The sequence below is a fragment of the Cordyceps fumosorosea genome (genome assembly GCF_001636725.1).
Source record: "Cordyceps fumosorosea ARSEF 2679 chromosome Unknown scaffold_19, whole genome shotgun sequence".
Classification (NCBI taxonomy): Eukaryota; Fungi; Ascomycota; class Sordariomycetes; order Hypocreales; family Cordycipitaceae; genus Cordyceps; species Cordyceps fumosorosea.
Genome location: NW_017387319.1, coordinates 179,864 through 204,876, shown reverse-complemented (window position 1 = coordinate 204,876; position 25,013 = coordinate 179,864). Strand labels below are relative to the sequence as shown.

The following is a 25,013-nucleotide window of genomic DNA, read 5'->3' as shown; positions in this document are numbered from 1 at the left end:
CTGCTTGGTCGAGCGAATCAGCCGCGCCGTATGGGGACTATCCTGGCACTGTACCCGAGTATGTCTCAACCCTTATTTACGGTACCCTGAGCATACTTCCGCCGCCGCCGCCATCACCGACCTGAGAGAGGGAGGGGAACTACAGGAAAAGTCGAGATAGACATATTGATTCAACCACTTATCTGTATGATAATATTCAATCGTCTGAACAGACTAATGATGATGCCGACATCGCGTCCTTTGGTTGGCCAACCTACCCTGCGATACGCTCGAGGAATCCCAAGCAGCAAAACTCAAACTCATCACGTCATCATCTGGATCTAGTAATGGTACTGCTGTCGCTATTGGCCCCGTCCCTGACTAATAAACGAGCAACACACTTTTTGACGCGGTCGGATTCATTAACTCTATCAACGCCTAACTAGTTGGTCTGAACTTTTCCATCTTAGTCTGGTGCGCAAGTTCTCGTGCCATCATGCATGTAACTCATGAGCGCGAGGCACCATGAATGCATAATCTGAGACGTCACTGTGCGTGTACCACTGTGGAAGAAGTGACACACAATACCACATGTTTGTCAAGCTAGCGAGTGCGACTGGGAGGAAAATGAACGCTGATCTGTCCAGTAATAAGTCGGGTTCGCGTCTGAGCCGAGCCGATTCATGCTCATGAAGCCCACAACGGCTCTATTCATACACTTTTAGCATCAAAGCCCAGGCCAGGAGCGATGGAGTTTATTTGTCACATAGCTTTATTATGATGCAAAATGACGGACTGGTTCGGCAGGGGCGAGTTCAACACCGGCGCGCGAGATTTCGAACTTGTATCCGTAAATTCGAGAAAATCCTGCACAGCAAACTTTTACGTGTTGTTCAAATATTTAATTACAGGCATATAAAAAAAGGTTAACAAATTGACGACTTATTCTATTCTGAAAGCTTGTCCTATTCTGACAGCCTTGTCATTCTGCGGCTGATAGCTTCCATCTGGAAACAGGCAGGCCCTTTACATGACACCAATGTCTCATACTGGTGCACGAGTCACGTACGTACACTGGTCGGTGAATACAAAGAAACGTCATCATTGTCGATATTGTCACGTAAATTAAATGCATATCCGTAGTCGTATAGAACTCAAACGCAACCGCGAATGATTTTGATAGCACCCACAACTCCCAAGCCATGTAATCCCCAAAGAACAGCCCCCCTCAGAATACCTCGAAGAAATGCCCATGTATGCGCTCCCTTTAGCCCCAAACCGAAGAAGAATAAGAAATCCAAGGTGAAAAGTAAAAATAGAACAAAGCTTCAAGATGTGTCCGGCCCGCTGCTGCTGCTGCTGCTGCTGCTGCTGCTGCTGCTCCACCGACTCTGAAACTCCCGTCCGACCCTCTCCAGTCTCGCCGCCGCCGTCTGCGCCTCCCGCGCATCCTGCGGACTCTTCGCCACGACCAACCCGACCAACCTCGGCGGCGGCGGCGCCTTTCCCTCCTCGCCCTTGCCGACCGGCCCCTCTTCCGGCGGCGGGTGCATGTACGACTGCAGGACGACGGCGGCGGCGGCGGGCGGCGGGTACTCGACGACGATGCGCTCGACGGCGCCCATGCCGACGCGGTGCGCGGCCGCGCGGCCGGTCAGCGCCGAGGTGGTCAGCGCGGTGAGCGACGCGCGGGCCGAGCGCGAGCGCGAGGAGGTGATGAGCGGGGTGAGGGCGTCGTCGGCGAGGTGCAGCGATAGCGTGGGGTGCTGCGCGGGTAGGTCTGCCATTTTGTAGCTTCGGTGTATATATATGTTTATGTCTTTGTAAATATATAGGGTCAGGTCCGGAGAATGAACAAAGGCAGGATAAAAGTCCGAGACAGGGGGGCAAAGGGAAGATGAAAAGGAGGGCCGAGGGAGTTTATGTGCGCATTGGTATTTGGAGAGGGCGTCACAAAATGGGCTGGTGGCAGCAGCACAAAACGCACGAGGGGGTGGGATTGGGTAACGATAATATAATGTATACTGTGTACGGCGTGGTGGTGTGATGGCGTGCAGTAAATCGGTCAAGGGCTTCTCCGGGTAGATGCGAAATCACAAGATGTCGGAAACGGAACCCATGCGGGGAAGTAGGGGAGGGGGGGGGGGGGCACAAGAATGAGCAAATATATCTGCCAAGGGGAGGGGAGGATGATGACATTACTTTATATCTGTACGCATCGGCATTGCAGATTCGCTCGGGTTAAAAAATCGTGGCGTTCGTTGCTTCTAATAAGTATTAGTTGCATTGTTTTTCCTATTAGCCGCCGCAGGCGTTGCGGGATCAGCGTTGAACCATGATGCGGGGAAGGAAGCCGAAAGGAGGGGGAAAAAGCAAGCAGGAGCCGGAGAGCGAGGTAAGGCTATCAGTATCCGAGAGAGAGAGAGAGAGAGGTGCCCGACAATGTTTTGCGTGCCCACGCTCCGTCATCGTACAGGGCAAAGACGTGTTCCGGAGGTTTGAGTAAAGCTTCTCGTTGTCAACAGATAGATAACCGGGCGGGGGAGGAAGAGCTGGTTAGTTCGTTACTGATTAGTTACTGTGTGGGAGGGGGAGGGGGCTGGGCCGGCTTGGCATGGGAGGGGGTCATCGTGGGATTCGTGAGCCGATGTCGTATCAAAATTGGTAAACTGGGGAAGGTACATAGTTATCAGGGACTGGGTTTTGGGTGGACACGTTCCTTCACTTGGTCTCGCTCGGTTGGGTCAGCCGTGATGGGACGGGGCTGCTAGAGGTAGGATCGTCATGTCGTCTGTGGAGTTGCTGGCTACATCACGAGTTATCTTGCCCGATTGATTTCAATCACGGAAAGTATGCAGAAATCACACATTCAACAGTCACATCCGCAAGACAAGTGAGGAAAAGACGGAGTGCTTTTGGCCCCTAAAACAACAAGGAAGAAATATCCATATCCGTCAAAACACCACCAACACCGCTACCATGAAAAAGTAAAATAAAATAAAAAAGTGTATCAAGGCAAAAGGAAAGACGTCGGGAGACAAGGAGGATACAAGAAGAACAAGGGAGAAGAAAACAAAAGCCGGGCATCCGGCCCTCATCCCGCATCAATGCCAAGTCCATGTCAATCATCCAGACAGAAAGATAGGCCCAGCCTTCGCAGTAACAGAGCAGCCGGCAAATTGCCTTTTTTTTGCACCATCAGGCTCTCTCTTCACTGTTCCTTCCACAAAATGAACCATCAACAGAGAAAAAGCTTACGCAATAAAACACATGGCCATGCCGGGCGTCGTTGCAAGCTCAACGCCAAGCAGTCGGCAGAACAAAGGGGACCAGAGATGAAAAGTCGCAGTAAAGTGCAGAGGGGGCCGTTAAACAGGTAAGGGGAATCCAAGAGCGTCGAATTAGGCGGAGCTGGCCCGCAGCAGAAAGCAGTAAAGTCGCCCGTAGGCTGTATGAAAAATCGGCGGCAAAGCTGGCTAATGTGGTGAGGAAACAAGGAAGAAAAGGTGAAAAGGAAAATCAATGAGACGAGGAAGAGTCGGGGATCGATGACGACCGATAAAGGAGAATGAAGATAGAAATGATAAAAATCAGGAAAGCTCAAGCACGCTGGGTCTGCCCCCTTTGCCAAGTCAAAATGTCAATCAGTTGTTTTGGGTCCATCCAACCTCCGTCAGGGACAGAGCGAAGAAAGGAGACGATGCATCGATGCACGCCCAATGCTATAGTCCAAAAATTCCATGAAACCATGTCAAAAGAACACAATGCCGTAAGACGGAGGATAAGGGAGTATAATTTCTCCGCCAGCTTTTTCACAATCCTACTGTGGGTAGTAAACCATACCCGGGGCGGGTTGAGAGTAGTAGAAGGTATCGGGGCTAGGTGTCATCATTCCGTGCACGCCCATGGAGCTCGTAGGATAGGTCTGCGTCGGTGGGTAAGAGGGGTAGGTGGTCGGTGGCTGCATCTGCGAAGGGTCAAAGTAGTAAACCATGCCGTTGGCCTCCTGTGCAACGAGATTGCTCGATCCGGCAGCGCCCCTCGTCTGGCTTGATTGCTGTTCCATCTGGCCCTGCATCGCGTAGTTGACCATGGGGCTTGGCACATTTGAAGGGTAGCCGCTTGCTTGTCCATTCATACCAGCTCCGGCGTAACCACCCTGGTAATAGTAGCCTTGCTGGCTGGATTGAACAGGCTGGGGCGGGCCTTGATAGTAACCTTGCTGGGGATATGGGCTGCCGTTAAATGGCGCAGCATTTGCAGGTCGCTCCGGAATATGCGATAGCGGCGTACCGGATATACGCTGCGAGTGTGACTGTCGTCTCGAGTGGCCGTCTGGCTGGTAACCACCGCCGACCTGTACCGGAACTTGCTGGTGGAAGGCTTGTTGGAAAGGCTGACCGCTTTGCGGCATACCGGGTGACTCAATATGGGCCACGGAAATGTTCTTCTGGGGCCGAGGTTGATGTATGGGCAGTGCGGGCGATGAGTTGTCCATCGAGCTGCCATCCACTCGGCTGGGTGGCATTTCCTGCATGGGCATGGGCACAGCCATAGGCATTGGCATGGGCATTGGCATTGGCATGGGCATGGGCATGGGCATCGGGGGTCCAAACTGGCTGCCAATGTCTGGCATCATTTCAATTCGAGCAGGAGGGAGACGAACGACAGGCCTGTCTCCTCCATGCGGTGCGCGAGAAACGACAGAACCAGTCGGCGAGAACATAAATTCTCTCTCGTTGACAATAGACGAGCGACGGCTGAGGTTCAGGCTGGGAGAGTACATGCTACCCATGAAGCTGCCACCAAAGTTGCTGGTCCGGCGGGAGAAGCCACCCACGGAGCCAAAACCGGATCTCGGCTTGCCGCGGACACGGTGCTGCTGATTGGGCCGAAGAGCCCTGGGGATGAATTCGAATGATCGGTCCAAAGCGGGATAAATGTATTTGGGGCCCCTATCAGGAAGTGAGATGCGAACTGGTTTATCCCTACGCAGCGGCGGTCGGTGATCCGGGAGCTTGGTGTACTGTTTCATCTGGATGCCGGAGTATACAGTGGGCGTCTCCATGTAGGGGAGGTAGACGCGGAGTTGAACGTTTCCTACGTGCTTTTCCGTGGAGAGAGTTCGGTTGATGGGTGTGTCGCTCTCCTTGCACGTCGGAATGAAGCCGTTGCCGTTGGGCGGACCCTCGTCCATGGATACTTGACGGGATTGCCGGGAGCGTGGCGGGAGAGACATGGCATCGTGCATGTCATGTGGCCAGGGCGAGTTCGTTGTAGGGTCTTGCGGATACATGGGACTATCATAAGCATGGTTAGCATGGGGCGTCTATACGATCAAGCAAGCGATGTGAAGGGGGCACACATACCCAAGACGGCCATAGGTATTGCCGACAAAACCACCACGGCCACCTCGTCCTCGGCCACGACCAAAGGTGCGAAAGGCGCTACCCGAGGGCCCTGGAGCCTGTCTGGAGTCGTGCATGATGAAAGCGCCTCTGTTGGGGACAAAGGCAGGGTCTTGGTCTCGGCGGCGGTTGTAGTCATCATTTTCGTTATTGCGTTGGGCATATTGGCGTTGGGTATTTGCGGCACGACTGGAAGGCTTCATAGCCGAGGCAGAGCTGACAATGACGGGTGCGGATGGAGATCTGGGCGGTGACAGCACAGCATCATTGGCTTGTGCCCGTGTCTGCTGCGGCTCTTTCTGGCTGTCGGCGGGTGGACTCGCGATAGATGCAGCCTGCGCGGCGGCAGGAGCCGGAGGGAGCGTGGATTTGGCGGGGCGCTTTTGGTGTGGCATGACAGATCCATTCGAGGCATGCTGCGCAGGGCCAGGTGTGGGAGATGCCTCTTCGATGTTACTGGTGTCGCTGTCGGCAGCATCATGGTCGTCGGTGGCCATGGTCCCGTCCGTCAGGGAGTCGTCATCTGCGTCGAGACCGTCGGGACGGCATTGATCATCACCCTCGTCCTCGACGCGACGGCGATGGCCAAGTTGAATTCCGCGCCGAGGGGCACGAGCCATGGCTTCGAAGAGCCTACAGCAGCGAGGAGAGAGGAGACGAGCAGCACGTCAGAAGCGCAGTCGAGGCAGGGTATCGCAGAACGATCATGCGGTTCGGTGGGTACAGCAAAGGGGAGCTGTGGGCGAGCGAACGAAGAGAAGAGAAGAAGAAAACAGAAAAGGAAAGAATTAAGAGCGCTGGTGATGGAATCTCAGCGTGATAAAGAGTCGGGGGAGATGGAGGATGCGCAGCAGCTGGCGAGGGACGAAGGTTTGTGTTTGTGGGCGGCAAGTCGCCGGAGTGGTCAACGTCACAGAGGACGAGGGGTGGCGTGTCTGAGTGAGTCGGACAGAGAGAGAGGGAGGCGCGGCGTTGGAGGCGATCCGTAGAGGGAGTGTCCTTGATGAAAGAAGAGGGGAAGGAAAAGAAAAAAAAGGCAGCGGAAGAGAAGAAGAGGATGGTGGGTATGCAAGTAGATGAGGACAAGAAGTTATGGGATGAATCAGGAAGACCAGAAAAAAAGTAGCGGCATCTTTGGGTTGATGGGCAGAGACGTCGAGACGGGAAGAATCATAGGGAGTACTAGATGGATACGGAGAAGATCGATGTAACCACGGCAGTGATGAAGTAACCTTCTTGTACCCTGCTAAGCGTCTGCAGAAGGTGCTGGCGCGTGGGACCAGCCGCTAATAAATCCACGCTATCACAGTTTGGCAGCCGAAGCTACAGTGGATCGGTGGGCAACTAACGCGCCGGAGGAGACAGCTCAGCTAGCAGAAACACCCCAAATGCCATGATTTCTGATAGACGCTGGAGGTTTATCATTGATGTTATACTTTGGAAGCTCCATCACTGTAGAATACATATGAATCTTTTGCAACGGCCCTTGGTACTCTGTTGGCGTTGATAAGGGCATGATACGGAGAAAATGGTTGAGATGCTAGGGGGTACTGTGGTAAAGCTCTGGGTGCGCTACATAGGTAGTGCCTGGGCCTATTCACCTATTTACCAAGCACAAATTCAATGGAACCCTCCCCATGGGCTACGAAACTATGTAGCCTAGCGCTACGGCCGCCTTTTGCAGTGCTCTCGGTCAAGAGGAATGTGAATTGTAAAATGTTGGGCCTTTTGTTATTGAAAATAGGCGAGGGATTTGACGCCGTGATCGCCGTGTTTCACTTTCATTCTAGATACAAATATAGAATCGTTCCATACCCGCAAGCCCGTGCTAAATCTGACCCTGGCCTTGATCTGGTGCTGCGGCTCGTGCCAATGCTCCCGTCCCACGCGTTGTGGCTTGATCTGGGCGTTTAGAGTCAACAAGGGTTATTCGGTCAACGAAAATAGCACATGCTAGTTATTAGTGAGCAGTGACACGAACCAGTCAACGGGTGATAAAGAAATGCCATCCCTCAGTCACTGATAGAAACAGGTCCAAACACTGCATGTCACAGCCCACTCCGCACGTCGCCGCCGTCCAAGGTATGCGACGAGATACGGCGTAAAACAAGCATTTATAAGCATTTATATACGCTTAAAAAAGCAACAGGAAAGCTCCCCTAACCATGGTTTGTTTTGGAGATGCGACGTGTACTTTGACAAGGCATTACGCGTTGCCCAGTTGCGCCAGGTGTACCAGGCAGCAATCGCAAGTAAATACGCTACCTTCCTTTGCCTTAGAGCAGCACCAGCGACAAACCACTCCACCAAGTTCGAAGAGATTCACTAGTTGTTGACGTTGGCTGCCTAGGTAATAACCACGTCGTGGTACTCGACTAGGCAGCTATCGACCAACCTTGCTTTGTGCGGCCAGATGTGAACTGTGCTTCAGGCGTGAGGCCGTTGCCAAGAGACGACACTGTCTACTCGGCACGCCCCCCCCCGGCTTTCCGTCCGATCGACAAGAGCCGTGTTCTTGCCACACATTTAGTAAGCCTGGATCGGGTCGGGGTATATTTGTGGTAGAGAGACGCCGGGCGCGGTACGAGCAAGCTGACACTTGACCAGCAGGAATCTGTGACAAGCCATCGCAACGTCCTGCCTTCGATTACACGCGGCATGCTCTTCCTCTCCCGCCTGTTCCGTTTCACATAGCCTTTGCCGACTTCACGCATCCTACCCCTTTGACCCAGCTGCGCCGGTACGAGGTCCGACACAGCGCGCCGTCTGGTCCCAAGCTGGCACGCGGCGACTTCTACCGGGGCGGACCGAGCGCGTGGATGCTTTTCGGGTCCGCGCCGAGCGCCACTCCGTATAGGATTGTCTGGGAGGTAGGAGGATGTATTTTCCCCAGAGTGACGAGGTTCTCGTCCTGCATGCGTCTTGTCTGCCAGGCGGTGTAGAGGGGCGAACGACTGTTGACGCTGTACTACCTTGTCTCCTGCAAGAGCTAGAGATCGGGAAGATTGATCAATATGCGACTGTGTCTCTGGTGCCACGTGGTAACCCAGCGTCCCGAGATCTGTACGCGGTGATGACTGCGAGCGAGGGTTAACCGTGGCACAGTGACACTCTATTAACATAAGCAGAGAAAATGTTTGCGGCATGCTGATTCTTGGTAGTCGACCTTTGGCTATACTGTAGACACTTATTTCTCTTAACAGATGGACAGTTTGTGTGGAGGTTGTCTATGGCTTAGGACCAAAGGCTATTTTCTGGCAAAAGAGACCTCGACACTGCATCTTTGATACATAACCAGAGAGTATACTCAGGAGTTGCACTATGCGGTGTTTCAAAGCCTGCTCATATGTTCTGAGCTTACTCTTCCGCTTCGCTTCGCTTCGATTCCTGTACAGCGCGCTGGCCTTGCAGTGCAGAATATGCATGCTGCACGTATCCGGAGAAAGTTTGTTCTCCATTGACCCCAGATGGTATTTGATCAAATCGCCGTCTGCAAAACGCGACTAAAGACGCAGGATCGGTTTCTAAAGTATGGGGTGACCAAAAGCAGCTTGTTTTCTACACTGTAGCTTGGGCAGCTATGTACGTCAAGAACAAAGCCGCGCAAGAAAAAAAAGAAGAGGGAAAATGCATAGAAAAGTATCCAAAAAGGACAAAAAGGAGTGAAATCTTAACAACCACAAAGCTAGCGGATTATGTCTCTCTGTGCTTGATTATAGTGAGGTAGCTTATCAGGTTCTCAGAAGCGTAGTTGTATGTACGTAAATACATACATACATACATATGTATGTATGTAAGCCTCACCTTGTGCTGCCCACATCGCAGACTCCAGAAAAAAACTAAACCAAACCAAACCATAATTCTTCAATCACAGCAAACACCACGCGCGACAAATAATGCAGAGACAATAATCCGTTATTATTTATTAGACTTGACGTTGTCCAACAGCAAACCGCAACCATGGTCCGGAAGCAACCAAACACGAAACAAAAGAAGCCCGCGACCCGAGCTTCGGCCTCAGCATCATCACCAAACAATCCTCTCCCCACGCCGTCCACCACCGACGACGCGCCGCCGCAGCTCAGCATCCCGCGCCAGCAGCGGCTCCTCGACCTCTTCGCCGCCGCCTTCGCCCCCGCGCTCGCCGCGCCGTCCCTCCCCGCCGAGCTGCAGGCCATCAAGCAGGCGCTGTACCTCCGCGACTTTGCCGCCGCCTTTGGCCGCCCCGACCGGCTCGCCGCGTACGCCGCGCGCTGGAGCCCCACGCGCGCCCTCTGCTACGCGGGGGTCTTCCGGAGCTACCTGCCTGCGGCGGCGGCGGCGGCGGCGGGGGGCAGGACCAGGATGATCTGCGTCGGCGGGTGCGCGGCCGAGCACGTTGCCTTCGCCAGCTACCTGGAAGGGGCGGGGGGGGACCTGACGCTGGTGGACGCAGCGCCGTGGGGAGAGGTCGCGGAGAGGTTGCAGGAGGTGATTGCCGCGCCGCCGCCGCTGTCGAGCTACGCCTCGGCCGCGGCGCGGGCGGCGAACGGCCCGTTGGTGGAAGCGGGCCGTCTGCGGCCGCGCGTGCTGCAGCGGGATGCGCTGCGGATCACGGACGCCGAGTGGGCGGAACTGCTCCTGGCGCCGGCCGGCGACGGGGCGCAGGTGGTGGTCACGCTGCTGTTCACGCTCAACGAGCTGTACACGAGCGGCGGCGTCGCGGCCACTACCCGGTTCCTCGCCGCGCTCGGCGCCGCGCTGCCGGACGCCGCGCTGCTGCTGGTCGTCGACAGCCCGGGGAGCTACTCCGAGGCGGCGGTCGGCAAGGACAGCAAGCGATACCCGATGCAGTGGCTGCTGCACCACACGCTCACCGAGCAGCAGGCCGGTGCCGCGACGGCGTGGCGGTGGACACGGCTCGAGTCGCATGATTCTCTCTGGTTCCGCCTCTCGGATCAGTTGACGTACCCGATCCAGCTGGAGAATATGCGCTACCAGTTACATCTGTATAGGATAGACAAGACACCATCGACATGATTCACGACCTCCTCATGATGATGGGAAATAAAAAAGCTACTTGATTAATGCTGCTTCTCGAGGTATGCAGGCTTCCTTCTTCTATTCTATGCCCAGACCAGCTTTTTGATAGAGTGTCCGAGCTGCTCAAGTAACCCGGTGTCTCGCTTGGCAGCGTCGAGAGAAATAATGTCCCCCTTCTCTACGATGCTCTTTGGCTCTTCCCCCTCCTTTCGGACCTGTCTATCCAGAACTTGCCTTTCGATGTCGGAGCAAATCGTCACAATCTGCTGAATCTCTGCTTGCTTCGGACCAGGCCGCGTTGCCGCTGTTGACGAGTCTGTATATGTAGCTTTAAAGGCAAACTGCCTCACCACGGGCCCTTTAGGACGCGGAGAGAAGAAGCTAACTAGCCCAGACTGCTTTTGCAAGCTGCTATCTGCCGCACTGGCGGCAGGTGTGACGACCAAGTCTTGTTGCGAGGACATGGTTCGAGTATTCGTCCGCTTGACGTCGCTTTTTCCTGGCTGGTAGGACAGCACGAATCCAACGTTTCGCAGCTCATCCATTTGGGCTGGCGATACTGTAGACGAAATATACGTGCCGAATCTGATACTGGTTACGTTGGCCAAATTTATTCGCTCGAATGACGACACTTTGTCGAGATCCCAGTCAAACCGGCACAGATATAACGCGGCATCGGTCAATAGCAGTACCACTTCTTCCATCGGGAACGACTTCACCACATCTGCAGCGTTGGGGCTGATAAGTACCCAACCTCCGTGAACTTCTTCCTCTGCATTTGCAATCACTCGTTTCTGGCAGAGTTCGATTGCACGATTTCGCATCCTCGTGACAGACACGGCAGGATCCTTGGTCATCATGTCGGCTTCAAATTCGTCAAATACGTTGCTGGTAACGTTTCCTAGGAGGAAATCAATGGCTGCTTGACTAAAGTAGTCGTTTACCATGCTTTTGTCTGTTAGTTTAATTCCAAGTAGCGGATCGCGCAACCTACCCGGAATACAAGCGTGCAAGCGATAGACCGGCGTCGTTCAAAGCGCCCATGTAATTGCGCTTTCGGGTGCGAGTATAGTCACCCTTCATAGCAGCAGTCGAGGCATACTGATTGGAAACCGCGTCGCCATTATCTGCCCAGAGCGTATTGAACCACATTGTCTCCTGGTCCAGTTGCGCGCTCATATCGATCCCTTCCGCTTTCAATTGGACTTCGAGCATATGCTTGGCAAAGGAGCTCTGACAGACGTTGGTTCGGTCCAAGCAATCCATGCAGTTGGTGCGAAAAGTGCCGCTTTGGGAGGATGTTACGTTGCCAGCATTTAGAACGGTGCTGCCCATTTCCTCCAGCTTGTCCTTGAGTAAAAGCAGCAAGTCGCTGACATTCTCAAACTTCATCCCGCGACATGCATGATGAAAATCGAACCACTCAAATGGCACAAGCCCGCAGCTTCCTTCCTCGTTCAGTCGCTCCACGTTTTTCTTGTACGCATCACCGATCGATTTCTCGACACCTTGTTTTTCAACTAGGTTCACTATCTGCACCAGCCCATAGTTTCTCGCCAGGCTCTCAAAGTGCAGCTTCAGCGCTTTATAGTTTTCGTCTGCTGAATGCTGCTGAACGGGTACTGGTTTCAACGCATACGCGGTCTGTGTCCAGAAGAGTGGGATGCTCCCTCGAATTTGTAGAAACGAGTATGTCGGAAACGCCGTATCCCAACTGCAGCGTGACAAAATTTGCTCTGTCTCAACCATGTTGGCTACGAAACCATTCTCGTCGATACCACGACGCAAGTAGCGCAGGCCTGCACGCTTTGTCGATCGACGTGATATGAGCGTTACAAAGTATTTGCTCTCAGAGTCTCGAAGCTCTAGAGAGTTTCGAGAGCTGGCAGATGCGGTCTGACTTGCTGGCGGTTCTTTCGGTGCGAGATTGCTTAGCTCAACAGACTCCATCTTGGGCTCATCGACTTGGGGTGGACTGCGGTCTGCAATGAATGTCTTTTGTCCAACAAAGCCCTGCATGAGCGGGAGAACAAGTTCGTCTTGACCGGCCTCGATAAGCGCGTTTATCATGTGCTTGTTCCAAAAGAATACTTCATCTGCTTGGGTATGTATCGGAACGTCGGCCTGTGTAGCGGGGATTTTGTTGGATAGTCGCCCTGTGATATCCATGTCGTATGAAAAGTAAAAGCTTTGCGATTTGGCAAAGAGGAGGTACATCGCTCTGAGAAGCTTCGGAAGCAAAGTGGTAGCGGGCCGCTGAGGATCCTCGTCGTCTACTGGGACCTTCCTCGGTTCGCCAGCTGTTTCCGGCAACGTGAGATTGTTTGCGGCATCGCTGAGGCCTAGGGATCGTCTTTTATCCACCGTCCAGCCCTTACCACTGAACCAGCGTTGTGCGAACCTGCCGTAGCTGCCCTTTCGACGGATGACGTCCTCGGCGATGCTGCTGCGCGATGACTTTAGATCGTGATCACCATTATCGCTTGCAGCATCATCTACCTCGTCAGCCGAAGAAGCCGAGGGTAGTTCAACATACTCGTCACTACTCTCGGCATCTTGATCTGCGACAGAGGGCCGGTCGTCAAGCCATCTCACGGTTCGACGAATCGAGGCAACTGCATCAGGTTGTGAGGTGCAAGGAGTGACTGCAACCCCGGTAACAACATATATAGGAAAGCCAAAAATCTGTGCGACTTGCTTCCTCTTGGTAATTGTGACAAGGTAACTGAGCTTTGATACCGTGATGAGACCTAGGATGGTCAGGGCTGTATTTTGGGCTGGAATGCTTGGGGGCTCACCTATCACGCCGAAGGCTTCAAAAGAAGAGTCTGCGGCTGATATATCGGGGATATGCTCTCTAGACACAGCCGATATAGAGGCATCAGCATATTTTATTTGCACGGGCTTAAAGGGTCGCTGGCCTTTGGTGGAAAGTGGCTGGATGATTAGGCCCTCTACGGCGGCGCAGATGATGACCTTGCGCGCGAGACCAGGCATGATGAGGGTGCGAGCTGGGTCGCACCTGAAGATTGACAGAGCAGGCCAATAGAGAAATAAAGGTATTAGGCCACTGAAGAATGTGTTTGAGGCGAAATTGAATGGTAGAGATGCGGTTGCAATACTAAAATGTCCATGACATATGGTGGGGGGTAATTATTGTTGGCCTCGGCGTCCGACGTGACTGCGGTCTGGCGTGTGGAGACGTCATGGTCGACGCCATGTTAGTGACGTTAAAGTAGTTACGATGCGACCTGCAGGTTGAACGTTGCCGAGGCGCTGTGGATGGTTTCTGATGCATGATGCAGGTGCAGTGGCTGCCAAGGTATTGTTTTTGTCGGGTTTCGAGTCCAGCTTATCGACGGCACAGCCCCTGAGGTTGATGTGAAGCAGTGGTACTGTAGCACAGCAGGTAGCGCGCAGCCTGACATGCCGGGCAGTTGATAATAAAGGACTGTCTTGGGGATTCTCAATTCGTTGAAACGGTAAACATTATTTGGCTGTGCTGTATTCGTGGGTGTGAAAGGTACCTATGTAGGTAGGTTCTTGTCAATGTTGTAGCCAGCAAACGCTGTCCGCCGCCCAAAGCCTACCGCGAGCGCTGCCTGCTGCTGTGCATCAGCAGTGTCCCAGCCTGTACTCCATAGCCAGGATACAATGAGGCAGCCCATATCAAAGCTGCCAGCCGCCAGATTGGTGACACCAATTAAGACAACTTTAGCAGTATTAGCGGCCTTTTTTCCGTCGCACGGTCAGGCAATTCAGGGCCTCAAGGACAGAGTGGTTCTGCTTAGCTGCAACGGACCCAGCCAATGGGCCACGCTCGTGCGGAGCGGGTAATTGATGTTGCGGGGCGGATTGTTATGTAAGGTGGTTACTCCTGCCACAGGTCCAGCAAAACCTGCCGCCAGCTGCTTCGGTCGCCAGGGAACGTCACCTTGATCAACCACCACACGCACCATTAATCGCGACATCGACAGCTCATCGCCCCGAGATCCTTGCTGCTGAGCCCATCTCGAACTCGACCGACCCAAGCCTCGAATTCGCCCTCAAAGTACTCTCTTTTGTCCAATAGTTAGAACAGCCGCCGCCATGTCTTCCGGTGCTAGTGAGCTTTGGTACGTCACCGTTTGCCGCCTTTGAGGGGGGAGGAGTGTGTCCTTGAAGCTCCCCTGGCATTGTTTCGAGCTTTTGCCATCACCGCAACCCCGCGAAACCTGCTGCAAAGGTTTTTAGTGCTGTTCTTCATAGCATGTAAAGCTAACTGATGCCGATTCGCAGCCCCGTTTATGCGGTTCGTACCTCCACGCCCTGGTCCCGGCTTCGAGCGACTTCCCGTCCATTGCCGGCCGACCGCCCAACATGCATCGCATGCATCGCCAGCTTGCGATATGTTTGAAAGCTGTACTAACAAAAATCACAGCCCTTCTTTGGCGCCATGGGTTGCACCTGTGCGATTGTCTTCACCTGCCTGGGTGCCTCCTACGGTACCGCCAAGTCCGGTGTTGGTATCGCCGCCATGGGTGTCCTCCGTCCTGACCTTATCGTCAAGAGTGCGCAAAATTTCCGATCCATATCTATCAATTGTTGCGCCAGAAACTGACACAAGCTTTAGACATTGTTCCCGTTATTATGGCTGGTATCATTGGTATCTACGGTCTAGTAGTTTCTGTCCTTATTTCCGATGGCCTGACACAGAAGCTCCCTCTCTACACCGGTTTCATCCAGTTCGGTGCTGGTCTTTCTGTTGGTCTTGCTGGTCTCGCTGCTGGTTTCGCCATCGGTATCGTCGGTGATGCTGGTGTCCGCGGTACCGCTCAGCAGCCCCGTCTCTTTGTTGGCATGATTCTTATTCTCATTTTCGCTGAAGTTCTCGGTAAGCAACTACAAGCACGGCGTTATGCGACAACTCTAACAGCAGAAACAGGTCTATACGGTCTCATTGTTGCCCTTCTCATGAACTCCAAGGCGAACACCGACGTCAGCTGTTAAATCATGACGGAAGGGACGGGTCGGAAGCTTGACAATTCGACTGCCACCAAAAGCCCCGACCCCATTCCGCAATGTGACAATAGACAATGTTGGAGCGCTCAGTCCTGATTCTCAATTCCGCCAGCCTAATGTGATGGAAAAGAGATCAATGCGTGTCGGCTGAGAATGGATTTTTGCGCGAGAATAGGTATTAAGGAGACGACACGTCGTACATGTACACTAGCGGCAGGTAGAGTTTGAATTGGCCTTGGGTGTTTCTCGTTATAGACCGTAACTGTATGGAGAAGATCTATTCTAGGCTGAAAAGATGCATTTGTTAATCTGTCAATTGTATTGCCGCAGAAGCCTGGCAGTCTCGCCGTATGCACGGGGCCTGCAGGATTGTAGGAATGAGAGGAAACTCTGTGCAAAACGTGATGACCTGCGTTCTGATGACTGTTATCTCTATTGCAGCTGCTTGACTCAGCGTGTTTTATCACACAGATTACATCAGGCAGATCCTTGTTACCAGCACCCGAGGGCACCTCACTTTACCCGGGCGACGGAAACCTTTGGAAGGCCAACCAACCAAGGAATTGAATAATCATTGAAGAATGAGAATTAAAGAATCCATTAAAAAACTTGGCTATGTTTCGTGTCAACTTTACTTCGTGCTCCCCTGGCCCCTTTTGAACCTTCATCTTGGCCACGTAGATAATCCTCATCCCGAAATCATGAAACCGAAAAAGTTAAAAAAAAAAAGAAAAAAAAAAGGTAAAAGTTGAAATGACACCCCTTCACATTGATTCCCCCCACCCATCATTAAAAGCATGTGTAGTATGGTGATTTTTGCGTGCATCATATTTACAATGAACCAAGTCCAGAAATTTAGTTGGTCGGGCTCCAACGAAAATGGCGTCTGGTAGGGTTAAGCCGCTCTGAAAGAGAGAAAAAAAAGGCGAGCAAGCTTCGACGGAAATTGTAGAGGAGCGATAGCAAATATTGCTTTGCGGAGAGGTCTTTAAAAGACGTACTATTATGTGTGTTAGAGATCTTCGTAGAAAGAGAGGGGGATAGAGACTTACGGGGATAAAGAGATATGGGACCCTTCTCTCGTACTCGAGCCAAGCTTCGCCGTACTTTTGACGGCAGCGGTGAATGTCGCGGGAGGCGCGGTGGGCAATCATGCAGAGGAAGAAGACGGGGTAGAACCAGGGAAAGGGGCTGTTGAAGCCGGTGATGAGGCCCCAGGACATGGAAAACCAAATGTCGGCCGTGTAGTGAATTTTCCGAGCCATGCCGTACCAGCCGTCGATGAGGATGGTACCTTCGGGGCTCCGTATGACCTTGGGGTTTTCGAGGGTCTGCCAGGGGACCTGGGGGAAGGTGTTGCGGGCGACGAGCTTGCCACGCTCCTTAGCGCGGAAGCGGTTCTTCTGCGAGTTGCAGCTATCCCAGACCCAGTACCAGAAGAGGTAGGCGGCGTAGAAGAGGGCGAGGGCGGCGCGGTTCCAGCGGTACTCGGCCGGGTCGTGGTTGGCGAGGTAGATGGTGCAGTGGCAGTAGGAGAGAGGAACGCCGGCGAGGTTCCAGAAGATGAGCATGAAGCCCCATTTCTCGTAATACATGTCCCAGGTGGTGATGATGAGCTCCTCGCCCTTGGCGCAGGCGTTGGCGTAGAGGTAGTGGGCCATGACGAGGAAGGCGACCTCGGGCGAGACGTAGCCGCACTGCTCGTACTGGCGGGCGGCGGCGCCGAGGCTGAGGATGAGCAGGATGTACCAGGGCATGCGGACCTCGAAGAACATCTTGAAGTCGAGGATACCGAACATGCGGGGGTTGAGCTCGGCGCCCATGAAGAAGTCATAGATGGGGTAGCCGGTCATGCGGTGCTGCTTGCCACGGTAGAGAGCGGAAAAGTAGGCGACGAAGGCGACGATGAAGCCGCTGAGGATAGCGACGGACAGCAGCGGGCCAAACTCGTCAATGGCGGTATAGATGGGCCAGATGCCGGTGACGTGCAGGACGGCGAGGACGGCGAAGGTGAAGTAGAAGCTGGCGTAGGCGTTGCAAAAGTAGGGCAGCTGCTTGCCACCAAGGAAGGGCAGCGGCTTGCCATACCCCCAGACGCCGGGGAGCAAGCAGTAGCAGGCTCCCTCGAAGACGAGGTACGACCAGTACCAGATCCAGGCGCGGGCGTGAGGGAAGGCGCCCGTGTAGACGAGGCCGACGAGGTGGCGGCCAAAGTCGGCCCAGCTCATGCCGGGTTCGCGCGACGGGAACTTGCCGTCATAGTAGGTGGCGCCCACCCACATGTACCACATGAGGACGGGGAAGAAGAGCATCATAGACAGGGTGCCGACAGAGCCGCCGAACTCGAATTCGCCCGAGTAGTCGATGCGGGGGTCCTGGCCGGGCTTCCAGCCGTCAACGACGCTAACCTTGACGTCTGTCGTGGCATCGGGTGCCGTCGACTCGGCGCCGCCGTTAGCGGGCTTGGTCTTGCCGTTTGCCATGGTGCTGCTAGACTTGGCGGGCGTGGTCTCTTTAGGTTCGACGGAGTCTTGCACCGGCTCGTCGTCGTCGTTGGCGTCGTCGCTGGCGTCTTCAGACTTGGCAACGGCGCGGCGGCGGACGGAGCGAGTGCGTGCGGTTGACTTGACGGGAGATGCCGGGGCGGGTGATTGATTTTCGGCGTCCGATGTCTCCGGCGGGAACGAAGTTTGGCGTCGTGAAGAGCGTGTCGTCTTCGCAGCGGTCGTCTCTATCATGCCATCGAAGAGCTCCTTTTTCCTGCAGATGTGTGTGTCAGACAAGCAATCGTGTCGCACCGCAGAACTCGGGCGGAGGGAGTGACAAGGCAAAGGGAAAGCAAAGAGAGAATGAAGAAGCGCAAGAGAAGGAGGAGGAATGGCAAGAACGTACCGTGGTGTTGCTCGTAGGGAATAGCGTCCTGACATGATGAACAGGAAGGGGAAGAGACGTCTTTTATGATGGGACGCGAGAAAAGTGTGAAGCAAAAAGGGAAAGGACAAAAAAACCGGACCAATTGACGGAAGCCCCGAGCGATCCGTGGGATGCGGACTGCGAGATGCGCCACGGAGAAGCGAGAGGTGTGGGCAGAGGAGAAGAGAAAGAAGAAAAAAATAAAGAGAGGTTGCCCACAGCTTTTTGCGCAGGCCAAGAGATGAGATTGAGAAGAGCGCGCGATGCGGATACGCGAACAAGGGGTTTTGGATGTGAGGGAAGACATGTTATGTCATTGGCTGAGGAGGAGGTGAAAGGTGGGCATTCCAGGGGGGGATTTACATCGGTTGGGTGCCGCTGTTGATGGTGTACTTGGTGCGAATGACCAATAGTGCAGTGTTGATTTTTTGGAAAAGGGGGGTTTTTTTTTTTCGTCAACATCTTTTGCTATATCTTTGTATATTCTCTGACATGTTGCTGTACTACTTGGACAAGTTCCAAGCCGATGGGATTCTGAGTGCAGCCGTGCTTCTACAGTGGACTGGTGCCTGCGTTTTAGTGCGTGAACTTGCCATTCAGCACCTCGCTGCAGCGCCCACGGAACCCGAGAGTCCGTTCGTTGACAACGACCGTGGGGGGTCGTCAGGGGTCAGCCCGCCAGGTACCGATGCCACGGAGATTTGGCTGACCAGGTACATTATCCGAGCGGATACGAGGACGACCGGTAACCGTTGACAGTTCAATGATATCATGCATACATGTATGATGCCTCAATTGATGGCTCAGAATGTGAAATATATAACTGTAAATAATGTACTGAAATTTTAATGATGGAATGCCGACACGTGTCAACGTACACATACAAATATGAAAATAGGAATCAAGAATCACACGATATTCACACACAAATTACCTCCCAACCCATCAACCCCACACCAGCATTTTCCTTTTCCCTTCCAACCCAACCCTTACTACGTTAGTACTCGTAACGGAACGTCGGGTTCTCCTTGTCCGTCATCCGCGCCCACGCCTCCTTTTCCATGAACTGGTCCTCTGTCTGGCGCGCGCGGCTCGCGCGGCGCTTGTTCGCCCACACGTAGTACCCGAACAGCGCGACCGTCACGAGCGCGCTGCCGGCCTGCGTGAAGACGAGCGCGAGCTTCGCCGGGCGGTAGTCCGGCGCGTCGCGCGCCTGGAACGTCTGCGGGCCGATAATATTGCCGATGGAAAACGCCGCGCTGATCGCCGCCACCGAGTACGCGCGCTTCGTCGCGCCCGCGACGTTGGCCATTAGCCAGTTGTACTGCATCGGCATCGGCGCCACCACGGCGTTGACCAGGTACACGCCGGCCAGCAGCCCCGCGTGGTTGCTCTTGGGCAGGAAGGACATCAGCGCGCCGCCGAGGATGGCCGGCAGGATGCACGCGAGGATCCACATCCAGCGGTGCGAGTTGCGGCGCACGCCGTAGCCGATCATCAGGATGAAGAAGATGGACACGGCGCCCGAGGGCGTGTTCATGAGCGCCGCGTGCTGCGAGTTCTGCGCGGGCGTCTTCTTGTTGTCGTGCGTGATCTGCCCGACGAGCATGACCGAGTAGGTGGTGATGACGCCGCTGGACACGGAGAAGAGCACCGTGATCAAAATCTGCAGCCAGATCTGCACGTCCAGCAACCCCTCGAGCAGTTCGGCGAGGCGGAAGCGGCTGTTGCGGATGCCCGTCTGGTTGACGCTGACGTGGCGCAGCAGGGCGACCTTTTCGGCGGCGGACATCCAGCGCGCCTGCATGGGCGTGTCCGGGATGAAGGCGACGACGGCGAGGCCGATGAGGACGGTGACGCAGCCGAGGACGACGAACATGACGCGCCAGCCGGCGAGGGCGGCGGTCGGGCCGACGTGCTGGAAGGCGTAGGAGAGCACGCCGCCGATGATCTGGCCGAAGCCGAGGCCGAGGTACCAGAAGGAGAAGCGCGGCGCCTGCTCGGACTTGGTGTACCATTGGCTGCTGATGAGGGCGAGCGAGGGCGCGATGGTGGCCTCGAAGATGCCGAGGAAGATGCGCGAGGCGAGGATGCTAGGGTAGTTGTGGGCGGCGGCGCCGCAGGCGGTGGCGACGCCCCAGAGGGTGACGTTGAGACCGAGCCATTTGGCGGCCGGGACCTTTTGCAGGAGGTAGACTATGGTGTGTGAATATTGTGGTGGTGGTGGTGGTGGTGATGGTGATGGGTAAGAAGCTTACTGTTGGGAATCTCAAAGCAGAGCAGACCGACAAAGAGAAAGGTGGCGACGTTGGAGAAGCGGTTGCCGGTGAGGTCCAGGTCCTTTTTGATGCCCATGACAGCAGCATACTGAGAAACGTCAAATTAGAGCAAGTACTTGGTAGCTACATGGTCAAGTCAGTTGTCGGCGTGGAGACTCACGTTGTAGATGACCTTGTCGAGGAACTGCATCGTGTAGCAGCCAAACATGATGGGCACGATGCGCCAATCGATGCGTCGGCGCAGTTTCTTCAGGTCAACGGCGTCGACGCCGGGCACGTCGCGGTGCTCGTCGAGGAACAGCCAGGCGGCGTCGACCTCGGTGGAGGTGACGGACGAGGCCTTGCCGGAGGCCGGGGCGGCAGCGGGGACGGCGGCATTATCGCTGGTGGAAGGTGAAGAGGAGCTGGCGAGGCGCTCATTGACCTCGAAGCTCTTTTCCTCCGACATGGTGGGTGGTGATGTTGTGTGTTACCGGCTTATGTGTGGTTGCTGGGTGGTGTGGTATGTGCGTGTATGTCTCGGATGCTGGCTGCACTTCACCGGGAGGTGCAAACGACAGGGGGGAGGAAGCGTGTTTACGTAGTAAGAAAAATGGCAAAAGAGGGAGAAATAAAATAAAAAGGGATATGCTGATGGAGGGCTCAAAGGCCGGGAGTCCTGTCAGTCTCACTCTGTTTTGTCGTGTGGCCCCGTGGACTCTTCGTGTTACCAATTGGGACTCAAGGCGGAAATAAAAAATTCGCTTCCCGAAAAAACGAAAAGACGATGAAAGAAGAAGACAAGATGGAATACTAGCTGGAGAAGAAGGCCTGCGTCTCCTTTTTGTCTGGGATGAGATTTTATTCCCCTAGTACGTGGTCTGTTTTTGCGGTCCGCGGGTTTTAGCAGGAGGAACCTTTTTAGCAAGCCATCAAGTCTGATCAATTCCGGTCAAGCGGCGGAGGACCACGCGGCGGGCTGCATTTATTGATGCAAGGGTACGGATGTGCATTGGGAAGCAGGCAAGCTCGAGGCTCGTCAAAAGGAAAAAGATGGGGGATGGGCATCGACAAGAACCGGCTGGCCCTCTCTTCCTCCACCATCGAGTTATCTCATCCGCCGGGGGCCCCCCTTTGGATATCTGGATACCGACGGCGCCGTAAAATAGTGGGCGGTAGAGGAGGAAGTTGGTGAAATGATTGAGACTAGGACGTTAGCACCAGCGTAAACTAGCCTGAATACTGATAATTTCCCGTTCGTTGGAGGAGAGAGAAAGAGGAAGGGTGGGTTGCGTCGCATAATAGCGGAGGAGAGGCAGGCAAAGCCAGCAAAGAGGAAGCCGGGAAGTGGTAGGGATCATCCGTAGAAAGCGGGCCGCTGGAAGAACCCAGTGGCGTTCCTTTTACGGCGTAGGGCCAAGTTGTTTGCTCTTCTTACCAGACTGCCAACGGGGGGAGGGGGGGGGATGCATTGAAGTTACAACTCACCATCGACAGTGGACTGACAGTGGTGCCCTCATTTCCACGCGGCCGTCGCCCGTTGGCGGTGGGACTCTGGACTTTTGACCATGCAGTGCAATGCAGTGAAATGCAGGCCATGCAGTGCAATGCAGGCCATGCATCGGCGGCGGGCGTCCGGCGGCCTTGCCACGTTGTTGTTCATGTCGTCGTTGCGTGCATCGACAACCAGAGACACTTCCTGCTGGACGGCGTATTACTGCGACATCTCGAGGCCACCGTTTCCGAATTGTTTGCACGTCTCGGGCACTTCATGGCTCATGTCCCTACCGACAATCTCCGCCTATTTCTCCGTCACGGGCCCGGAGTTGAGCTGGCCTCGTCTTTGCCAAGACCACCGAGGCCGGTCCACCCAGCCTGGTGCGAATGAATTATACCTGCCACGCTCCCGAGTATATAACTACAGGATCATATTATTACTAGCTAATTAATATCCTTGATACTCCGTAGTTAGGGGAAAGAAACTTTTGGGCTTGCCTGGCAACAACAAGACAGTGTACGTGCGCCACCGAGCCTGCAATGTCACGTAACGTTAATAACGAGGGCGCCGTAATCATTAGACATGTCCTGCGCCATCGTCTCATGTGAGAAGAGGCCCCGGGTCGATAACTCAATCTACAGGGCCGTTGAATTGATGAGCCCCGTTCTCGTCGACCCGTTTGAACCCTGTGTGAGGCGTTTTATTTTCCATCTTGTCATCCGCCACAGTGCGCAGCTTTTACGTACCATGAGGGAATAATCAGTGGACGAGGCAAGGACGCCATGGCTACATAGCTAATCTTAGGCCTAGTTAGCGCAGAACGAGAGAAGAAAAAAGAAGAAAACTTCATCGTCGGTTGAAAGACTATTGATTCTTAACTGGATGGGTTTTTTTTTTTTTTTTTTTTTTTTTTTTTTTTTTTTTTTTGCCCAAAGCAATAGTTGGATTTGGCGATGCGCCGGGTGCAGCGAAACAATTGGTCTCTGTCTGGACTGAACTCGGGGCTTTTTGTTTGTTAGTGAGTTGCTTTGGCCCCGTAGGGTTGCCCTTCAAGCCTCCATAGTTGCGCCAAGCGGCGGGCATCCAGCACATCCCATCCACCATCCCATCCACAAGAGATCGATCTATACGCCGCCGCCCTCGCCTTGGTTTTTTGGGGGCATAAAATGGGTAACGCTCGGCAGGAGAGGAGCCAAGGAGGGATGCTGCGACAAGCCATGCCAATGCCGCCCGTCATCCGCGGCCGATGCGACACGCACGTCAAGCGATGCAACAAGCACACCACGCATGCATACATGCGTAACGTACGTCAACACACCATGGAGCAAAGAGAAGAAAAGAAGGGAAAATGTCCCAGGGGGCGTGGTCTTGCGGCTGATTTGCTGAAGATGTGATCGACACGAAAAGCCCACACAATTTTTTTTGCCTGCCTTTTTTGCACAACTCACTTCACCTCACGGCGAACCAGTGAGTTCCCTGGGGGGGCTCTTTTGTGGGCGAAATGGCGGACCCCGAGTGGCGGCGGAGCTACCGATGCTCACTAACTACGACATACATAACATACTAAGGTCAGGTAATAGTGTCATAGTAATAGCTAGTTAATCAGTACTAATACGTGGTCCCAGCTTCTTCCTCGGTCGCGCCTTGGATTTCTCCTTGTTTTTCTCCGACTCTGACGCTCTGTTGATTTCAGTTTCTCCGTCGTGTTTGTTAGTGTCTTGTCCATCTCCAAGCACATGCATCCATACACTGGGTACCTCCGACTTGGCCCGGACTTGCCAGGACAACATCTCGGCCGATAGCAACGCCCCCCGTCACCGTCATCGCTTTGCCTCCTTAATTTTGCCAGCTGAAAAAGGACACGAAAAAAAAAATACATGGTCAAGAAGAACCCTGCCACGCGCCTTTTTCTTCGTTCGCAGCTGCTTCTAGCGTCCGCTCGGAGATGGTGCTTCTACCTATGTACCTACCTTCAGTCTAACCACCAACTTCAACCGACGCCGCCATGCTGACGCTATATACGTACTTTGTCCCTGTCTCTCTCAGCTTCTGTCTCTGTTAGTCTTTGTCTTTCTCTCTGCTCCTCAGACCTGCCCTTATCTCTCGCCATAAACAACCTGTGGCAAACCAAGTTTCGGCACTGCAAAGTAACCCAAGTAACCCTCCCGCAGTCTTCCCTATTTGCCTCACCTCTGTCTCTCCCAAGTTCCCTCTCCCAACTAGTCCCCCCCTTCTCTCACCACGCAACCCCGGCTGCTGACAACCCGCTCTCCTACGCCACGGCCTTGACCGAGACTGGTTAATAAATCACCGTTGGTCCTCACACCCTGTCACAACACCTGCCCAAGGGACCGGCCTCCAGTTGGTCCATCTTCCTCTTGCCGTGGAGAAACTTGACCTCACTCTCCGTCCCAGCCAAACCAGCCTAGGGCTAGGTACGGACCAATGTGCTGGTAAGCCCATCTGGTGGCTTCTTCTTCTTCTTCGTCACGTACTCCGTACTTCGTAGAGAAGCTACGTAACTAGCTTCCTGTGTAAAGGGCCCCCTTCTTGGTGATCACTGATGGCTCTCTACGTACGAATAGGTGAACTGGATCGATGTGCTTCCTGTTCGGTCTAGATAATCTGCAACGTCTTTTTCCCCTTTTCTCTTTAATCCGATACTCGACACTCCTTATCCCCCCTGGACCAATTCCTCACAAGTAGACACACTCTTGCAAAAATCAGCTTGCATCTGTTAGTCGTCCCCCAGGGTCGCTTCGCGCCGCCACACGTTGGAAGACGCAGGGTCAAGACGCAAAAAAATCTGACATGAGCTTGTCTTGAGTTGCATTCGTCCCCCTCGTGCCGTCGCTTATCCGAAATCCATTGTCATTTCTATATCACTCTCTGCTATCCTTCACACACCCATTCTTCCGACCTCCTCCCCCCCCT

General features: G+C 54.1%; 7 protein-coding genes across 7 annotated transcripts; 2 read left to right on the top strand and 5 right to left on the bottom strand.

Moving 5' to 3' along the window:
* Window positions 1–1,307: 1,307 nt before the first annotated feature.
* Window positions 1,308–1,766, bottom strand: ISF_06948 (hypothetical protein; the record flags this gene model as incomplete). The annotated part of the gene is made up of 1 exon (XM_018850552.1): window positions 1,308–1,766. The coding sequence occupies one exon, from the start codon at window positions 1,764–1,766 to the stop codon at window positions 1,308–1,310; it is 459 nt and encodes a 152-aa protein (XP_018702197.1).
* A 2,033-nt stretch (window positions 1,767–3,799) lies between these two features.
* Window positions 3,800–6,007, bottom strand: ISF_06947 (CASC3/Barentsz domain-containing protein; the record flags this gene model as incomplete). The annotated part of the gene is made up of 2 exons (XM_018850551.1): window positions 3,800–5,279; window positions 5,349–6,007. 2 exons carry the CDS (start codon window positions 6,005–6,007, stop codon window positions 3,800–3,802), a joined length of 2,139 nt encoding a protein of 712 aa, XP_018702196.1.
* Window positions 6,008–9,347: 3,340 nt separating this feature from the next.
* Window positions 9,348–10,406, top strand: ISF_06946 (hypothetical protein; the record flags this gene model as incomplete). Its single annotated transcript, XM_018850550.1, has 1 exon — window positions 9,348–10,406. The coding sequence occupies one exon, from the start codon at window positions 9,348–9,350 to the stop codon at window positions 10,404–10,406; it is 1,059 nt and encodes a 352-aa protein (XP_018702195.1).
* Window positions 10,407–11,399: 993 nt separating this feature from the next.
* On the bottom strand, window positions 11,400–13,406 carry ISF_06945 (SacI domain protein; the record flags this gene model as incomplete). Its single annotated transcript, XM_018850549.1, has 1 exon — window positions 11,400–13,406. One exon carries the CDS (start codon window positions 13,404–13,406, stop codon window positions 11,400–11,402), a length of 2,007 nt encoding a protein of 668 aa, XP_018702194.1.
* A 1,092-nt stretch (window positions 13,407–14,498) lies between these two features.
* On the top strand, window positions 14,499–15,398 carry ISF_06944 (vacuolar ATP synthase 16 kDa proteolipid subunit; the record flags this gene model as incomplete). The annotated part of the gene is made up of 5 exons (XM_018850548.1): window positions 14,499–14,524; window positions 14,688–14,700; window positions 14,830–14,959; window positions 15,022–15,282; window positions 15,334–15,398. The coding sequence occupies 5 exons, from the start codon at window positions 14,499–14,501 to the stop codon at window positions 15,396–15,398; spliced, it is 495 nt and encodes a 164-aa protein (XP_018702193.1).
* Window positions 15,399–16,398: 1,000 nt separating this feature from the next.
* Window positions 16,399–18,337, bottom strand: ISF_06943 (Delta(24(24(1)))-sterol reductase; the record flags this gene model as incomplete). Its single annotated transcript, XM_018850547.1, has 3 exons — window positions 16,399–16,410; window positions 16,463–18,170; window positions 18,303–18,337. The coding sequence occupies 3 exons, from the start codon at window positions 18,335–18,337 to the stop codon at window positions 16,399–16,401; spliced, it is 1,755 nt and encodes a 584-aa protein (XP_018702192.1).
* Window positions 18,338–19,320: 983 nt separating this feature from the next.
* ISF_06942 (Major facilitator superfamily domain, general substrate transporter) lies at window positions 19,321–21,050 on the bottom strand (the record flags this gene model as incomplete). The annotated part of the gene is made up of 3 exons (XM_018850546.1): window positions 19,321–20,519; window positions 20,582–20,690; window positions 20,763–21,050. 3 exons carry the CDS (start codon window positions 21,048–21,050, stop codon window positions 19,321–19,323), a joined length of 1,596 nt encoding a protein of 531 aa, XP_018702191.1.
* Between the last annotated feature and the right edge of the window lie 3,963 nt (window positions 21,051–25,013).